This window comes from Megascapheus bottae, chromosome 10 (genome assembly GCF_031878675.1).
Source record: "Megascapheus bottae isolate mThoBot1 chromosome 10, mThoBot2.hap1, whole genome shotgun sequence".
Taxonomy (NCBI): Eukaryota; Metazoa; Chordata; class Mammalia; order Rodentia; family Geomyidae; genus Megascapheus; species Megascapheus bottae.
This window is the reverse complement of record NC_143518.1, coordinates 38,762,286-38,781,139: the sequence shown is the minus strand read 5'-3', so window position 1 is coordinate 38,781,139 and position 18,854 is coordinate 38,762,286. Positions and strand designations below refer to the sequence as shown.

At 48.3% G+C, this 18,854-nt stretch overlaps 2 protein-coding genes across 5 annotated transcripts; one reads left to right on the top strand and one right to left on the bottom strand.

Annotated features, from left to right (window-relative positions):
* Positions 1-48: 48 nt before the first annotated feature.
* Shc1 (SHC adaptor protein 1) lies at positions 49-10,920 on the bottom strand. 4 transcript variants are annotated; one of them, XM_090340864.1, is made up of 13 exons: positions 10,753-10,920; positions 7,053-7,220; positions 6,387-6,457; positions 5,807-5,870; positions 5,551-5,670; positions 5,268-5,321; positions 5,032-5,083; positions 4,744-4,870; positions 3,241-3,439; positions 3,085-3,154; positions 2,870-3,004; positions 2,430-2,668; positions 49-1,587 (listed from the first exon to the last, which is right to left on the bottom strand). In XM_090340864.1, exons 2-13 carry the CDS (start codon positions 7,215-7,217, stop codon positions 1,459-1,461), a joined length of 1,425 nt encoding a protein of 474 aa, XP_090196990.1. In that variant the 5' UTR covers positions 7,218-7,220; positions 10,753-10,920; the 3' UTR covers positions 49-1,458. The 4 variants fall into 4 exon arrangements, with proteins under 4 accessions (XP_090196990.1, XP_090196987.1, XP_090196988.1 ...); XM_090340861.1 differs by lacking the exon at positions 10,753-10,920 and having other exon boundaries at positions 7,053-8,763; XM_090340862.1 differs by lacking the exon at positions 10,753-10,920 and having other exon boundaries at positions 2,870-3,001; positions 7,053-8,763.
* A 249-nt stretch (positions 10,921-11,169) lies between these two features.
* Positions 11,170-15,424, top strand: Cks1b (CDC28 protein kinase regulatory subunit 1B). The gene is made up of 3 exons (XM_090340859.1): positions 11,170-11,309; positions 14,172-14,299; positions 14,907-15,424. The coding sequence occupies exons 1-3, from the start codon at positions 11,251-11,253 to the stop codon at positions 14,957-14,959; spliced, it is 240 nt and encodes a 79-aa protein (XP_090196985.1). The 5' UTR covers positions 11,170-11,250; the 3' UTR covers positions 14,960-15,424.
* The last annotated feature ends 3,430 nt before the right edge of the window (positions 15,425-18,854 follow it).

Here is an 18,854-nt window from a genome sequence, read left to right as displayed (position 1 = left end):
ACCGCAGCCCCGCGCACACAATAGACTTTCAGAAGACTGGACACCGCGGTAGAAGAAATAGGACTTTAATGAAGGCTATTTCCCTTTGGTATAAGTGAGACCGTGAAAACATTCAAAAAAAAAAAAAAAAAGGATGGCCAGGATTGAAACATTCGACCTTCCCTTATCCCCGAGCCTCAAGACAGAGCCTGGCCAACTTCTCTGTCTGGCCAGCTTCTGTGGGCCACACAAGCCACTGTAGAAGGTACTTCACATGACAAGGCAACGCTACTGTCACAAACTTTGGCTTCCCAGCCCTAGAGGGAAACTGAGTTCTCCCAGATGTCTCTTCTAAAATAAAAAGATAATGCTGCCAGTTCAGCCTCGGGTGAGAAAAAAAAGGCTAATAGTTGTAAAAGGGGCTCCAAAAAGTCAGATGTATAAATGTAATCTATTATCATTTTGTGCTCAAAAATAAGCCGTGGAAAATAAACCTACAGCCCTAACATATAGGCATATAAAATGAAACGAATGCAGTTCCCATTCTACAGATAGTATCTGGATTGTCTACTGCTTTAGTCTCTGCGCCCCTTTCTGGCCTCCACAAAACTCACCTTGGAGTTAAGGGGACAAGAGGCCCAAATTCATTCATTTACCACCTCAGAAAGAGACAGTGAGGGCTACAGGAGGTAGGGCTGTAGATTGGAACAGGCATGCAACATGGGAGGGGGCGGGCTTACAAAACATATGTACAGACCCCTTGGGTTAAAGGGGTTCCCCACCCAGGAGGACTGAGTATTGGAGGGGTCCATCTGGGAGGGTGCTCTGGGATAATCTCTAAGAGCTGCATGTCCCCAAGGAGAGGGACAGTTGCCACTCCTACCTTGGTTCTCCAAACCCAAACCCAAAGGGGTACTGAGTGAGGAGAGGACAGGGTCCAAGAAGCCCAAGTGTTAGCACCCCTGTTTTTTAATTCAGGGGCCTGAGAACTCTTTGCATAAAGTATCTGCAGACCTAAGAGATGGTCAAAGGCACAAAGTTTTAACATAGAAGTGTTAAACACATAGGGGAGTGTTCAGAAGGGTTAGGGGAATTGTGAAGTCCAGGGGTAGACCAGAGGTATGATTCATTCCCCTTTCCCAGAAGGGCAACTGTTCCACTGACCTATCACCAAAGGACATTTTCCATTACAAGCACCGGCCTTCTTTGGAAATGGAGTGTCAGGTTGGCACAGGAAAGGCCTAGATAAGGAGGCCACTCTGTATATTAATACTTTGGTGAGGTTTGGGGGAGAAACAGGATTCTACCCCAGGCTCCTGACTCAAATCTTCTCAGCTGGATACTAAACCCAGTATCAGTACTACTCCCTCCTCTTACTCAAGGCCCAACCCATAAAACTTCCCAAGTGAGGTCCTGAGAGTTAAGGAATAGGGTAAAAGAGGCTGGGAGGGCATCTCCTGGGAGACAGTCAGGGAAAGATCACAGCTTCCGTTCCACAGGTTGCTGTAGACACAGTTCACTGCCCGCAGAGATGATAGGCAAGTGATTGTCCATGTGGTAACTGATGAGGTGACTGACACTCTCAAAGCGGTGATCCTTTGTCCGAACCTGGGAAGATGAGAAAGAAGAGTTGACTTAGGTGGAAACAGTCCGATAAGACCTCTGCCTCCAAGGAAAACAAAATGGACAGTCAAGAGAACTTGAAGGAGAAAACAGAGGGAAGGGATGTCACAGCCTTAATTATCTAGGCTTCTCTACAAAGAAAAGCTATTCAAAGCTATGGGAATGGGCAGATCAGTGAAGTATGAAAAGGTGAAGGAGACAGCCCAGAAATCATGAAGCTGAGGCAAAGTGGAACATTTCCTAAGTTGGTGTAGACATCAGTGGTTTGCACCGTGATCCCAGCTAGCTACTCAGGAGGCTGAGAGCTGAGGATTTCAGTTTGAAACCAACCTAAGTAGAAAAATCCAAAGTATATCTAGTTAATCAGCAAAAAATGCCAGACTGGAAGAGAGCAAGGGAAAGGGTGACATTGAAGAAATGTACTCATTACCTGACTTAAGAAAGAGGAACCAAGAGTTTGGCCTAGTGGTACAGTGAACCCCAAAGGCAGGGGTTCAATTCCTCAATACCACATTTACATAGAAAAAGCCAGAAGTGGTGCTGTGGCTCAAATGGTGAGAGCTAGCCTTGAGAAGGTGCAAGAAAGAAGGAAGGAAGGAAGGAAGGAAGGAAGGAAGGAAGGAAGGAAGGAAGGAAGGTCGGTCACACTCAAGAGAGATGAAAGCAAACAACCCTAAGCTACTTCAGGAGGACGTCAGGCACCTCGAAGAGTAGCAGAGACCCAAGCAGCCAGCAGGGGAAAGTTTATAAAACAATGAGGGAAGGGAGCTTCATGAGGGGGCTCTGTCCTTAGCTTTCTGCCATTCCCCCACACTTCTGCCACTTACCACACCCTCAGGGTCTACCAGAAGCAGGTGCTTGGGCTGTCCACTCTGCAGGCCGGTGAGCACATACTGGCCAGGGGTGGTCGTGCTCTCTCGTACCAGGAAGTCCCCATTGAGCTGTAGCAGTGCTTCAGCCTCTCGCCGGCTCAGCTTCCCGTGGAACCAGGGTTCCCCTCGCAGCTGCTCAGCCATGGACAGGGACTGGGGTGGTGGAGGTACGCGGAGGGCATCTTCAAAGGGTTCTGGGGATATAGAACGAGGGCTAGGAGAAGCAGCTGACCCCAAACTCACTTAAAACCAAGACCTTCATCAAGGGAGGCCAGACAGAAAAAGCAGGATATACAGAAGAAAAAAACCAAATAGGAAAGTAGGAACACACCCTGCCCCCCCTCACACACACAAAATACATACATACACACACAAGCATAGAGAGGAAAACTCACTCATGTCAAAGAGGTCCCGGGATGCACTGCCATTGATGGCAGGATTGGGGGGCCCAGTCCCCACTGCTGCCTGCCGAGCCTTGTCTAGGTTCTGGACATTGACGTAGGAAGGATCATCGAAGAGCTCTCTGCCTGCTGAGGAGAGGAAGGCCATACAGTGATTTGTCCCACCTTCTGTGCCCCTGACTCCACCTGTCTCAGCTCCTCCTTCATACCTGGGCAAGGTGGTGGTGGCAGCATCTGTTTGCGGACTTCAGAGTCTCCTACACATGGCTGACCTATGGGCTACAGAGATCAAAATCAGGTGAGACCTGAGGCCCTAGTCAGCCACCCCCATCTTAGACCCAGACACCGCCACCCAAATCACTTACCAGTGTAGCTCCCAGGTGGCTAGGGGTCTGGGTATTGGGTGGGGTGGGTCGAGCAGCCCCTGCAGTAGCCCCTTCCCGAAGCCTCATATCTACTACTCCCCCAAGAGGGGGTTCCTTCCCTGGGAAGTCATTATAGTACTGATGGTCGGGTGGCTCTTCTTCTTCTTCATCCCATGCTGAGCCATCAAACCCAGCCATCCTGTGAAAGAAGTAGATGTAAATTTGTGGTGAACAGGAGGCCAAAAGAGACAAGAGTGTGTGGTAAAAAGATTTGACAAGCTTCATCACAATTAAAAGGAGGCAGTACTATCAAACTTTGATAGCTATGCTGTCCCCCAAGAATAGGAACACTATGGAGAATTATTTCCCAAAATTTTGGGGCCAGACTTCCAAAGTCCCTCACAGTTCCATTGCACATCCCAAATGAGATATATTTCCAATTAAAAAAAAAAAAGGTTTTTGTCAGATATAGGGCTTGAGCTCCAGGCCTAGGTGTTATCCTTGAGCTTCTTTAGCCCAAGGCTAGCACTCTATCACTTGAACCACAGCTCCACTTCAGACCTTTTCTGTTTGCCTGGTACAGAGGATTGGAACCCAGGGCTTCATGCATGCTAGGCAAGCACTCTACCACTATGCCACATTCTGGGCCCCCCCAACTTTTTTATGCTTATTCTGGGGCTTGACCGCAGGCCCTGTGTGCTGTCCCTGATTTCTGTTTTGTTTCTTTTCTTTTTTCTCAAGTCTAGCACTCTACTACTTCCAGTATTTTTGGTGCTTAACTGAAGATAAGAGTCTTATGGCTGGAGCAGGGAGCGGTGGCTCACGCTTGTAATCCTACCTACTCAGGAGGCTGAGATCTGAGGACCGAGGTTCAAAGCCAGCCCCAGGCACTAAAGACTATGAGACTTTTACCTCCAATTAACCACTAGAAAACTGGAAGTGGTGCGCTGGCTGTGGCTCAAGTGCTGGCTATGGCTCAAGCTGACTGTGGCTCAAGCACTAGGGCAGCAGCCTTGAGCTGAAGAGTTCAGGGACAATGCCCAGGCCCAGAGTTCAAGCCCCATGACCAAAAAACAAAACAAAACAAAACAAAAGGAGTGTCTCATGGACTTTCCTGCCCAGGCTCACTTTGAACTATGATCCTCAGATTTCAGCCTCCTGAGTAGTTAGGATTACAAGCACCCAAATTCTCAATAGCTCCTACAGATAAGAAAACAGGATAAAGGATGAAAAATAGGCAAGAAAGAGAGTCAGGTTTGATATAGTAAAGCTGGTAATTAAACTCATCCAGCCAGAGAAAGATATGCTAACAGCTCCACCACAGGCAACAAGAGCAAGAACTGGCCCTGGCAGGAAATATAATAGCAGGAAGAAGGAAGCAGGGGTACACAGGTTATTTCCTTCCCTGAACCACTTGAAGCTCAAGCATGGATAGAGAAAGCCTACTTTCCCAGTCCCAGTGAGGGGTCCAATGGCCACCCCACACCTTTCCCGTTCACTTACCTGTCATGGGGGGTGACCAGTTTGGGCGGGTTCCTGAGGTATTGTTTGAAGCGCAACTCAAAGGCCTGACCAATGGTGCTGATGACGTCCTGGGCAAGACCTTCAGGACATTCCAGGATATGGCAGGCTGGGGACACAGCAGACGGAAGCTGTCGGTGAACTCTGAGGTCTGTTTAGGTGCCCTCAGCCTCCTCAGCAGAAGCCCCTATCAACTGTACTGGGTAACGCAGGAAAGCCAGCCCCGGCCCCAGCATGCATACTCACCCAGGGCTCCCCACTACTCCTCACCTCTCTGATTCACAGGGTCTTTGGCAACGTAGGCGACATATTCGGCCGTGTCCTGGGATGGAAAAGTCAGAAGAAGCCAGTTAGCTCAATTTTATAGTTCCGTCTTACATCCAACCCTTCCAATCAATCCTTTTCAGAGTCCTCAATCCTAGCAACCCCACTTCTGTAGTACTTTTCCAATTCTAGCCCTTTATTCTCCCTGCCCCACCCCACTTTTACTCTGTTTCCCAACTCACCGGGTCACCGCCGGACGCAAATGAGATAGATTGCATGTGGTGGTTGGCAATGATCTGAGGATCGGGGCAGGAGGTGGAAAGGAAGGGAATGTAAGTGTCCACATGGATGCCCTACCCAGAACCACTGAGTCTCAGACCTACTCGCTTAGCCTCTGACCCCAGGCCTTCCTCGTTTTCTTCCTCCTCAAGTCCCCATTCCTATCTTTTGGCCTTATTACAGATCTCCCCTTACAACAAGATCTCCCATCAGGGTTTCCGGCCCCCTTGAGAAACCCCTACCAACCTGTTTACAGTCTGCAGCCATGAGGTTGAGGCTACTGGTAGAGACGGTAAGCGTGATTGGCATTCCAGCAAATTTCAGGTTACTCCTCCCCAGGATAGAGCTGAGTGGCCGGCTACCAGGCTATGGAAGGGCCCAGAGACTCAGAAGCTGAGGACATCTAACACCAGGAAAGCAGACTTCCACCTCGACTTCCCCACATGCTCTACACATGCATTCCCCCGGCCCCTCCATCCCCATCGTCCCATCAACCACGTACCTTTCTCCTCCTTGTTGCCCCCTTAGCACCGGGCACAGCCTCACACACCAGAGTGATGGCCTCCCTAGGGAAGGAGGGCTACTCAGACTCACAGCTAGCCTCCTACTCAGCTGGGGTTGCCACAGAGCTGGGGGAAGGGAGGACTAGGCCAGACTCCCAGGGCACTCCAGGCTCTTTGTCGTGGTGGATTGAATTAAGGGCCTTTAATATTTGATGACATTGAGAGCCCGCTTCCTGGCTGATTGGGTTAAGGCCTCAATGGGCATAGCCCCACCTCTTCCTAGCTACTAAATAAATGTCCTGTTCTTTTCCCAAAAGCAGCAATAACCTTCTATCTACCTCTGCTTTGCTGTTCCAGCCTCACTCTACCAGATGCTTCTGCTACTTTCCTCTTAATCCCCAAGGCTGGATAGGAAATGAGGCTTTAGGCCTCATTTCAAAGACTCCCCTAACTTTCTCTTGATCCTCCTTACCACCCCAAAGATAAGGGCACCATTGACACCAACACAAAGCACCCCCACTTTCCTACTCTTCCTTCCCATAGCCTCCCTGTCCACAATCCACACCCCTCTCTACCAACCTTGTGACCTGAGTGCGGGTATTGAAATCCAAGGCACGCATTGACTGAAGAACCTCCACACAGCCCATGTACTGAGGGGAGAAGGGAGAAATAAGTCAGCTACTCCCCCACCCCCCCCACACACAGCCATATCACAAAGGGCCCTAGGTCTTTTTGGTCTTTTCATATATGGGCCCTAAAGGAAATAAAGGTGAAGAAGCACTCTTCCCACTGCCTGGGGCTAATCCCACAAGTGAATGAAAAAAAAAAGGGGGGGGAGAACTAGGAGGACTTCATGCATCGCTGGTATGAGAATCTGAAGTAGAGTGACAGGCACTGGGTGGGACAAAGTGACAACTTTGGAAAAGGGGAGGAGTCTGGAGGGGAGAAAGGAAAAGCCACTCCACACAGTGTTTACTGAGTGCCTTTGATGTGCTAAGCACGGTGCTAAACTGAGGGAGACTGGGGGAGGGGTGGGAGGAGGAGGCAGGGAGGGTCCCTAAGGCAGGAAGGGGCTGGAAAAGGGTAAGGAACTGGAGAAGGAGCAAGGCAGGTTTATGAACTAGGACAATGACTCCTAGGGATGCTGGGGGAAGAGCAGGAAGAGAAAGTCCTTGCAAAGCTGGAGTGAGCAAAGGAACTAGAGGGAGGATCTTGGAGGGAGTGGAAGGGAAGATGTTCACTCACCCGAACCAAGTAGGAAACCCCAGGTCCCATGACTTTGTCGTTGGGATGCAGCCAGCCCCGCGTGGGCTTATTGACAAAGCTCCCGTGGCGGGTCCACTCCTCGCCCCCCAGCTGGCCCCCTTCTACCCGAGTCCTGCGCCCGCCGCCTCCACTCAGCTTGTTCATGTCCTGGAGGAGGGGCAGGGGACCTGAGTCCAGCATGGCTGTCCCTTCCCCATCCTGGGCAGCCCTTCCTGGCTCCCCCTTAGGCCCCAGGCGACCCCCAGCAGGGTTGGCCAGCTTCAGGTTGCTCATCCGGGGGAAGAAGGAGCACAGGGTAGTGGGACTGTCGTCTCCAGGCAGAGAAGGCAGGATGGGCCCCAGGGATGAGGCTGATGGGGAAGGCAGGTCCTCCAGGGGAGTCGACCCTGGGGTCCCCTCCTCCAGCGATGACAGAGACTCATTCCGAAGAGGGTTGTACTTGGGCTTGGGGGGAAGGAGATCCATGGCTGAGATGAAAAGGGGACTGCAGCCCAGCCTGGCCCCCCTGCCAATTTGGGCAAGGGGGCCAGGCAGGGGGGCATCCCCAGGCCCTTAGTTTGGTCTGACCTCTGCAGCCCAAGGGTCACAGAGGTCCTGGGGAGAGCGAAGACCAGTAGCTTCCACACCTCCAAATCAGACCCAGTCAGTTTTAGGCCTTATCCCCAGCCCAACCCAGTTTGCAGCCTCTTCTCCCGTCTGAGAAGAGAACAGGCTGGACCCAGAGCTGCCTGGCTCCTCCCAAGGGGCGGGTAATGAAGGAAAGAGACCAATCCAAAGGACAGTGCTGACTCACAGGCTCAGAGGGGCTGGGCCCCCCACTGACCACCCCAATCTAGAATTCCTGCAGCAGTAGAGCTAGCCAGGCCCCACACAAACAACTGGAAATCGGGAGTGGAGGAAAGGGAGGGGGAGACGGAAGGATGGAGGAATAGAAGGAAAGGAAGCAGATAAGCAGAGCCCTGGATCCATCCAAACCGGACAAGGGCAGGCAGAAGGGAGCAGGAAGCTAAGAGAGGCCAGTGAGAGATGAGGGAGGAAACAGAAGTCGCTGGGGGTAGAAAACAAGAGAGGATCCCAGAGCTCTGCATTTCCCTTCCTGAAAGGGTTGAACATTCAATTTCCTACTCTCCCGCCCAGACCAATGCCGACACCACTGCCACCACCACTACCATATACTGTGGGGTGGTGGCCCCAGGAAGCCTGGGCCATTAATATGCTCTGCTGTGACAGCTGTGGACTGGTGCTAAGGATACCAGGAAAGAAAAGAAGTAGTCCCAGTGGATGCAGAGCATGGCCAAAGGAAAGGCAAAACTAGTGAAACAAGAGGCATAAAGTCCAATTTGGGTGGTATATAAGAGAGGTACCAGGCAAGAGCTGGACCAAAAAGATATGTTGGTCAAGTCACTATGCATGGTACCTACTAACCAAGGAGCAATGGCCCAGAACTGTTCTGCCCCTTTTCACAGACCCAGTTAGCAAAGCAAGATGCAAATGTAAGAAAGTTGGGTCAGAACACTAAGTTAAGATCAACCCTTTGAACCTGCCAGGTACAATCACACTCAACAACTCCTGCAGAAAATCAGTTCCTAAGTCTCACATACAGCAGTGTCCCTAATACTAGAAGAGGAGTCTAGCTGGGGGGATATGGGGAAATGTAACAGTTCCTAGGGAGAACTGGGAGCTACAGGCCCCGACCTGATGAGATGTCACAGGGCAAATCAGTGTCAATAAGGAGAGAAGAACCCAGGCTCCAGAGAACCAAGGTTCAAAGTCAGCCAGGACAGAAATGTCTGTGAGACACTTATTCCAATCAACCACCAAAAACTAGAAATGGCACTACGGGTCAAAGTGGTAGAGCACTAGCCTTGAGCAAAACAGGTCAGAGATAGCACCCAGGTCCTGAATTCAAGGCCCAGGACCGAGAGAGAGAGAGAGAGAGAGAGAGAGAGAGAGAGAGAGAGAGAGAGAGAGAGAGAGAGAGAGAGAGAGAGAGAGAGAGAGAGGGAGAGAGGGAGAGAGAGAGACAGAGACAGAGACAGAGACACAGAGAGACAGAGGCAGAGAGACAGAGAGAGAGAGAGGAAAATGAAATATCAAAAGTTGGGATGAGGTTGGGCATGATTAGTAATAGGCCCAAACCCATTCCTTCCACCCACAGCTTCCTGCCATAGTTCTGTTTGAGGCGCATAAAGGAAGTTAGGAAGGGACTGAAATACAAGAAGTAAAAGGTACATTTTTCTCTCAGGCTCAACTTTTAGAGGATTTTTTAAAAAATGTCTATTATTACAGTGATTAAAATACTAACACTTCAAAGATTCCCTATGTTTATAACTCTTTCACCGCCCCTTATTGTCCCAGAAGACCTTGTCACTAAATACTCCATTCCTCAGAAGGAATTCTGCCATTACCTTACACTCCTAACTACACAAACGCACCAGTCCACCTTTATCTTTGAAGATGGTTTTATGTAGGGAAATTGAAGCCGGGTATGCCCAACAGGTGTGGGGGGAGAGGGAGGGAGTGGGAGGGAGAGGAGAAAGTAGATCCCAGACTAGAAGTCCAGGTGATGGTGGAGGGTGCACGTTGCTACACAGCCCAGCAGGGAGGAGGCTAGCGCTGCTAAAAGTAGCAGGAAACGGCGAAAGCCTCAGGAATGTTTCCAGCAGGAAAGCTCCACAAATGGAACCAGAATGAATGCCGGGATTAGAGCTCCAGTGAGGCTGGGGTGTGGGGGTGCGGAGGGGGGCGCGGCGGGAGAGGATGGGAAGAACCAGAGAAGGGGGACTGAGAAGTCTCTTTAAACCAACACACAAGGCACACGACACAACACTACTTCCTACTCCTGACTCCAAACCAACCAGAAAACGTTTGCTTCCCTTACGCAGACAACGAACACATCCACAAACCCTTTGCCTTGTGTCCAGCCAGGGGACAGGGACGCCCTGCAGCTGCTGGAGTGGGGAATCGCTGAGCCAGTCTTTCTCGCTCTCACCCCACACCCCAAGTCCAGCCCCCTGCAAAGCTGATCTACCCCAGAGGGAGAGTAGGAGAAAACGGATGTCTCTAAGGGTTTGCCATTTGGCGGGGCTCAAGGCGCAGAGAGAGACCAGGAGGTATCAGCCAGTGGGAGTGTCTGGGATTGAAGACCCGGTGAAGTGAGGAGCTGGCTCCCACGAGGACAAATCTCTTCAGGGGGCAGGGTCCCCGGCAGAGCCGGCCTCAGACTGGCTCGGCCCGCGTCGGGGCACTCCGACGTGGACCGCGGAAGGGGCGGGGTCCCCGGAGGGGGCGGAGCCCGGCGAGAGGCGTAACTCCAACCGAGAAGGCTGGTTTAGCCCTTTGGGGGTTTTTTTTTTGACCGCAGTTAGCGGAGAATCCCGGTCAAGGGGCGGAGTTTCGGAGAACGGGGCCGACTCCTGGAAGGGTTTCTTAAGAGTGGGGCCTGGAAGCACGTCTGGAGCGGGGTCTTCCAGAAAAGCTAGGGCACAGGGTGTGGTCACAAGAGCCAAAGACAAATCTGGGTCCGGGAGCCCCCTCAAGCAGGGAGGTGGGACTTCCGGAGAGGGGGTCTCAGAGGCGGGACTTCTAAATGACGACCGGAAGTAGGGTCCCGGGAGAGGGGTTCCGGGGTGGAGGAGTGGGTCGCCTAAGGAAGAAAAAAAAAAAAATCAAGACTCACCAGGGCCTCATGGAGTCTCCGCACCGCGCCGCGGGCCAATCTTGTTCCGTTTCACGCCACTGCCTGCCCCAGTCGCCGTTCCAACTTTCTCCCTGGCCCGGGCCTCCCCGGAGAAACTTTATTCCACTCACTTCCGGCCTCACTAACCCCTGACCCTCTACCTCACGGTCCCTCCTTCACCCTGCCCACTTTTCTGAGTCAGCCAATGACATCGCGAATATGAGCACAGGGGTCGTGACAGCCAATAAGAGGCCTAATTTTGACCCACGCTGCGTTCTCCAGAAACGTAAGACTTCCCGCCAATAAGAACTCGAGAAGAAACAAATCTACGCCAATCAGAGGCTTCCAATTGGAGTTGTCCCGCCTTAAGCCAAAAGGACCAATAGGAAGTGCGGGCGGTGTGTTTGAAAGCGAGGCCAAAGAGGGTGGGGAGCGCGTGCTGCTGGGAGTTGTTTGGAGGTTGGAGCTCGCGGCTGGAAATTCAGTGGCGGAGCGGTCATGTCGCATAAACAAATTTACTATTCGGATAAATACGACGACGAGGAGTTCGAATACCGGTTAGTGCCGGCACGGGGCCCATAGTGAATTCGGTAGCTTTGACTTTAAGGGCACGAAGAGTTACGGAGACGGGGGGCGGGGGGCGGGGAGGAGAGGCGCGTACGCTCTGCGCATGCGCAGGAAGTTAACGGGGGGAGGGAGGAGGAGCGAGATTGGTTGAAAACCTAATTGGCCTGCGCCGAGTGTTGGGTGGTGGTAAAAACAATGAAATGGGATGTGGAGTGAGCCTTGAATACTACCATGGGTGACCGCCTTCACTTTGGTAGCTTCTGGATTCTTCTCTGGAAGCCGGGCGCCGAGGCTCACCCTGTAATCCGAGCTACTCTGGAGGTCTGAGGATCAGGGTTCGAAGCCAGCCCGGGCAGGAAAGAAAGCCCGTGAGACTCTCATCTCCAATAAACTACTCAGAAAAAGGCGAAGTGGCGCTGTGGTTCAACTAGTAGAGCGCTCGCCTTGAGCCGAAGAAACTCAGGGATAGCCGAGTGTAAGCCTAGGACCGACAGTAAATAAATAAAATTCCCTTCAGGAATTCGCTTGTGTCACCGTAATCCTTTAAAGCCTGCCCCAAGGAGGCAAAAGCGGACCTGGAATTTCCCCAATGCCCTCCATAGTTAGGGGAGTTTTGAAAGAGGTTAAGAGTGGCTTATTGGAAAGTAAAGGAACATGGGACAAAAAAAAGTGAACTGTGGTCCTTGTAGATACCCTTCAAATACTTGAAGAGTGGTGGAGTGCTTACAGGTTTCTGCAAGTCACAGTCACAGACTTAAAAATACGGAAGGCTGGGGCCGGGAGTTTGGCCTAGTGGTAGAGTGCTTGCCTAGCTTGCCTAGCATGCACGAAGACTGGGGTTCGATTCCTCGGTACCACATACATACAAAAGCCGGAAGTGGTGCTGAGGCTCAAGTGGTAGAGCTCCAGCCTTGAGAAAAATCCAAGGACAGTGCTCAGGCCCTGAGCTCAAGCCCAGGACTGGCAAAAAAAAAAAAAAAAAAAAAAAATACGTGAAGGTAATGGGTAGACTCCAGGAATGATGTGAGGACACACGCTGTTTACTTGACCTATGGACCCGGTGTGATGGGAGGCTGACACTGAAGTGGTTTGGGAAACATTGGCTATCTGTCTCCCAAGGATTGCTATTAGTATCAATTAGTTGTTGAAAAGGGGGTTATTCTGTCATGTTTATGCACACTGTGTACCTTGATTAGATTCACCCATTCCAAGGATTTGGTAAGTTCTGGGTCCGTAGTAATTCTACACTGAAAAATGGGAGAATGCAAAGGGTTCTACAAACGGTGGCATTACAATAATCTGTGTTAATTGTAATACTTGAGGCAACTTCTGGTTTTTTTGTTCAGTTGGAGAATCGTGTTTCCTCACCCAGCCTAGTTAAAGGTTTTGGGCACTTTGGAAAACTTGGTGTGTGTTGACAAGTCTATAACTTACTTTCCTTGAACCTAATTAACTTTCTTGTCTTCAGCTGCTTTTCTCTACATTGTTACTTTAATTAAAGCTATATGCTTGGGGTGGGAATATGGCTTAGATGCGGCGTGCTTCCCTAGCATAATGAAGCCCAAGGTTCAATTCCTCAGTACCACAAAAACAAAAAGCCAGAAGTGGCACTGTGGCTCTAGTGGTAGGGTGGTATCCTTGAGCAAAAGAAGCTAAAAGACTGTGCCCAGGCCTTGTGTTCAAGTCCCAGGACTGGGGGGTAGGGGGGATACTACATTTAAAAAGAAAAAAAACAAAACAAAAACACTATATGCAGCCGTTTGTGGTGGCACACACCTGTAATCCTAGCTACTCAGGAAGCTGACATCTGAGGATCAAGGTTCAAAAACAGCCCAGGCACCAAAGGACTCTTATCTCCAGTTAACTTCTAGAAAATGGGGAGTGGGGCTCAAGGGTAGGGTGATATCCTTGAGCTGAAGAGCTCAGGGACAGCACCCAGGCTGAGTTGAAGCTCCATGACCCACAGAAAATTATATTTGTAAAGCTCATAAGAAATCAGTACATATTTTTTTTTCTTATTTTTTGCTTGTCCTGGGGCTTGAACTCAGGGCCTGAGCACCGTCCTTGAGCTTTCTCAAGGCTACCACTTGAACCGCAACACCAATTCCAGCTTTTTCTGTGTATGTGGTACCAAGGAATCGAACTCAGAGCTTCATGCATGCTAGGCAAGTACTCTACCGCTAGGTTACACTTCCAACTGAAATCACTAGTTATATTCCCCCATTTAACTTTTAGCAGCAGTGACATTTTTGTTTAAGAAGGGATTTTTGGTTTTTGTAATGAAGCCAAATTTGGTGCCAGGGGCTTGTTAGAGATTATAAACTATTTTCAGACATTTAGAACAGAATTATCTCGTGTCAGTAGCACGGAGAGAACATTTAGTACATTTTCTCTGAGTATGATAAAGTCTTTCTGGGATAGTCTGATTCAAGTCAGAATAGTAATTTATTTGCTATTAGCCTTTGATTAGAAAGCATAGAATTTCCCAAGTATCATGTTAGGAAGAGTAGGTTAGGGTAGACATTTACATCATAATACCCCTTAAAACTTCTGTTATCTCTGTGTGCTTTGTGGGGCTTCCATTGTATTGCCGGTAATCAGCCAGAAGATACATATCAACAGTGTCTGGGTTTTAGGTGTTAGCATCTATTTTAATTATTCACTAGTTTTGTGGGGATTTACATGATTAGGTCTGTATTTCTAGCTATTTCTATCCCACAGTAAGATTGTATATACTATTGACATCAGAAACCAGTTTGTTGTTTCTGTCCTTGTTTGTATACAAGTATGTGCCTAACAGACTGTACCCAGTTCTTACACAAATTCCTCACCTCACCATGTTTCTGATACAGGCATGTCATGTTACCCAAGGACATAGCCAAACTTGTCCCTAAAACCCATTTGATGTCTGAATCTGAATGGAGGAATCTTGGCGTTCAGCAGAGTCAAGGATGGGTTCATTATATGATCCATGAACCAGGTCAGTGCAATGGCTAAAAGCAACCATGCTATACTGAGAAACTAAAAGAATAAGAAATAAGATTGCATAACCCCAAAGCAATAGGAATATAGGGAATGATTTACTGGGTCTTTTCCCCCCACTAGCTATCTAAACAAACTGTAGAGTTCCCCCCCACCAAAAAAAAAGAGTAAAATAACTAGGAGATCAGAGACAACTAGTTACTGAAAAGCCTTTAATCCTAATTTGGACAGAAGGCACTCTTTAAAGCCACATGTACACTGGTTGTGGCCTCTGCTTTGTTTTCCATCAGAAAGTAAGGTCTTGGAGGTATTCCAGATAAGCAGAGGAAATTATATTTCTTGATAAGATACCAGACACCCAGCTGCCAGGCAAAACTAATAAAGGACACCCCAAGGCTGTCCAAACATAGAAAAAGAATTGATATTAACAATTCTGTTCTTGGCAGACAGGCCAGACTTCTGGGTCTGCTTCTGAGGCCATATGGTTGAATCTTAGTTTAGTTATAAAGGTCTGAATGGATGGCAGCTAGGAGTGGTGGTGGGTGCATTAGAGTTGTGCATAGAACGGTGAGAGCTTGTTTCTTAGAATGTACTTGCTCTTTCAGAACCTCACATCTTGCTGTTCCGGAGACCACTACCCAGCAAGCCAAAGAAATGAAGCTGGAGAACCGTTCTCAACCTCAAGCTTTACATAGCTGTCCTTCCTAACATCTTTCTCATAGCATGGTTCTATTGCTTTCTTATTTCTCACTTTGATATTTAAAGGATGTTTGATACACTGTTTGAATGTGCTGAAAACTGCTTTGCTTCTTGAGTAGAGCCACCACCACAGCCTTGCCAGAAGAGTACTTTGTGGGCTGCAAGCTCAACTGAGTGGGATATCAGAAGTCATGATTGTGCTCTGAATACACAGAGCACAGGCAGAGGGAGGAAGTGTCTTAAGAATCAGACCATGGCTATACCGGGATTGTGTAAACCTGCTATTTTATTTTTTCCTCCTGGGTACTGTATGTATGTTGACTTGTGGATTTCTCTCTCAATGTATTGGAAACTTTCCATTTTATTCAAGAAATCTGTTCTATGTTTCAAGACTTGATTAAAGAGGAAGTTTTTTATAATCTAATTCTGTGATCATAAGGATGTTTTTCTTATTCTTGGGCTTACCATCATATGGTAAGCATCATGGTTCTAATTATATACCATTCAATTTGATAATGAAAACTCAACTCTTTCCAAATGAGGTTTAAACAGTCCAGTAACTAGCTTGTAATTTACTTGAAACAGATTTGGCTGCCAGACCTTCACTGCAATGTTTTCCACTATAACTACAAGCATGAGGTAGAGCTTACATTGGGGCAGTCTCATCTCACCAAAACAAATGAACTGTTCCCGATAGTCAATATAGTTTCAAGTATTTGAAGAGTTCATAAAAGTTAAGGGGAAAAGCTGTCAACTAGAGGTTGCCCCTTTATTCGAGTTCCTGCCCAAGACTAGCACACCTGTGACATGTTCGCAGTGTATGACAATTAATTTGGGGAAGTTTTCAGTAAGCAAATTTGACTGAGCATTTGAATTACAAATTCTGATGCCCATCTGAGCTGGTTGTAGAGTCTGACTAAACTAGTCTGGAATTTCTAAAATAGGTAGTTACAACATTAAGCTTAAAAAACAAGTATAAATTTGACTATTTCACCAAGTGCTGGCAGCTACGGCTCACACCTGTAATACTGGCTCCTTGAGAGGCTGGGAATGGGGAGATCTCAGTTTGAGGCTCAGTGGAAGGAAGTGCCGAGGCACTGCCGTGCCTGCGCCCTATCTCAAGAACACCAGCACAAAACCAGGTCTGGAGGTGTAGCTTAGAGGTAGAGTGCCTGAGCAAACCCTACTACCACCTGAAAAATTGCAAAAAGGACTATCTCACCAATGGTTTGTGTTCTAGGTCAGGCACCTGTAGCTACTTCTAACCTGGCTGAGATCTGAGGATTTGGTTTGAAATTGACTGTTGGAGCAGACAAAACAGACTTTATCACCAGTTAACCAGCAGAAAGTGAAGGTGTGGCAAGTGTCAGCTTTCAGTCGAAAAGTCAAGAAAGACTCAAAGCCTGGGTAAGAAAATGTTAAGGCTGGGGCCGGGAGTTTGGCCTAGTGGTTAAAGTGCTTGCCTAGCATGCATGAAGACCCGGGTTCGATTCCTCCGTACCACATACATAGAAAAAAAGCTGGAAGTGGTGCTGAGGCTCAAGTGGTAGAGCTCTAGCCTTGAGAAAGTCCAAGGACAGTGCTCAGGCCCTGAGCTCAAGCCCAGGACTGGCAAAAAAAAAAAAAGAAAGAAAGAAAATGTTAAGGCTGGGAGTTTGGCTTAGTGGTAGAGTGCTTGTCTAGCATGCACAAAGACCCGGGTTTGATTCCTTGGTACCACGTACATAGAAAAAAAGCCAGAAATGGTGCTGAGGCTCAAGTGGTAGAGCTCTAGCCTTGAGAAAATCCAAGGACAGTGCTCAGGCCCTGAGCTCAAGCTCAAGACTGACAAAAAAAAAAAAAAAAATGTTAAGGCTGGAAGTTTGGCCTAATGGTAGTATGCTCACCTACCATACACAAAGACCGGGTTACCACATACATAGAAAAAGCTGGAAGTGGTGCTGTGGCCCAAGTGGTCGAGCTCTATCGTTGAAAAAGCCCAAGGACAGCACTCAGCTCTGAGTTCAAGTCCTAGGACTGGCAAAAAAAAAAAAAAAAGATATTCCAACATGAAGAAAAAGATATTCCAACATGAAGCTTATGTCATTAGGTAAAGAGGGTTTTTTGTGTGTGTTTTGTTGTTTCATTTAGCTGATTTTTGTTTTTTAGGTTTTTAATTTTTTAATTATTATAACGATGATATACAGAGGGGTTAGTTACAGAAGTCAGGTAAAGAACACATTTCTTTTTGGATAATGTCACCCCTTCCCAGTTTTCCCCTACCATTGCCACCCACAAATTTTTTGTTTTGTTTTTTTCTGTCATGGGGCCTAAACTCAGGGTCTGGGCACTGCCCTTGAGCTTTTGTGCTCAAGACTAAGAAGAAGACTAGTAATGCACCACTTTGAGCCACAGCTTCACTTCTGGTTTTCTGGTGGTTAATTGGAGATAAAAGGTTCACAGACTTTTCTGCCTGGGCTGGTTTCAACTGCGGATTCTCAGATTTTAGCTTCCTGAGTAGCTAAGAGTATAGGCATCAGCCATTGGTGCCTGGTATTTTGGCTTTTTAATTAAAAAAATAATAATAACAGCACTTAACCAGCACTTACCAGGTAGAGTGCTAGACTTGAGCAAAAGAAGCTCAAAGACAGTGCACAGGCAAGAACCAGCAAAAAAAAAAAAAGAGAGAGAGAGAAAGAATCAGACTGGCCCTATGCTTATAGTGTTATAGTACTTTGAAATCAAACTCAAGTCCGGAGCCAGTGGCTCACCCCTATAATCCTAGCTACACAGGAGGCTGAATCTGAGGAGCATGGTTTGAAGCCAGCCAGGGCCTGAAAAGTCCTTATGACCTATATTTCAGAAAAGCTGGAAATGGTGCTGTGGCTGAAGTGATAAAGTGCTAACCTTGAGCACAAAGGATCAGAGACAGGGCTCAGGCCGAGTTCAAGCCCCAAGACAGGTCCTGATGGCTCACTCCTCACTCATAATCTAGCTTCATAGGACGTTAAAATCTGATATATCTTAACTAGCTAGCTCAAGCAGAAATCTAAGAGGCTCTTAACGAATTAACCAACAAAAAGCCAAGATGTGGCCGCATAGTTCCAAGTGGTAGAACCCCAGCCATGAGCACAAAGCTAAGAAAGTGTGAGGCCAAGTTGAAACCCCAGTACTACCAAGGCAGGCATGGGGGGGAAGCACTTTTGGAGCCAGGAGTTTGGCCTAGTGGTAGAGTGCTTGCCTAGCATGCACAAAGACCTGGGTTCAATTCCTCCGTACCACATATATAGAAAAAGCCGGAAGTGGTGCTGAGGCTCAAGTGGTAGAGCTCTAGCCTTGAGAAAGCCCAAGGACAGTGCTCAGGCCCTGAGCTCAAGCCCCAGGACTGGTTAAAAAAAAAAAAAAAAGTAGAAGCACTTTTAGAACCAAAGCAACCGAAAAAAATGGGAGTAAGGCAGATTGATAGGATGGTGTGAGAATCCAAAGTGCACACAAGGCAGCCTATTTACTGTTTCCCCACCAGACCAAAGTTGAGCAAGTTAGCAATTCTCAAAATAATAGTAAACTACCAGCTCTTGCCCAGCTAGCACAGAAAAAAAAGATATGCATGCAAGATTTGGAAACAAAGAGTTAAATTAAGCCTCTATTTACTTTCAAGACCAGAAAGCTGCACCCCAATGTTTTTTGGAACAACTTCAAGCAGTGTTGCCGGTTTTGCGCCCCAAACCCTCCAAGTCCCGCCCTCCAAGGGCTAAGGTCCCGCCCCCACATTTCCGGACGAGGACTGAACCTGTGGTGTTGCCAATAACAACGTAGCGTTGTTCCCGCCTGCGGGACTAAAGCTCTTGAGTGACCGTCTTCTACACCAATAGAAC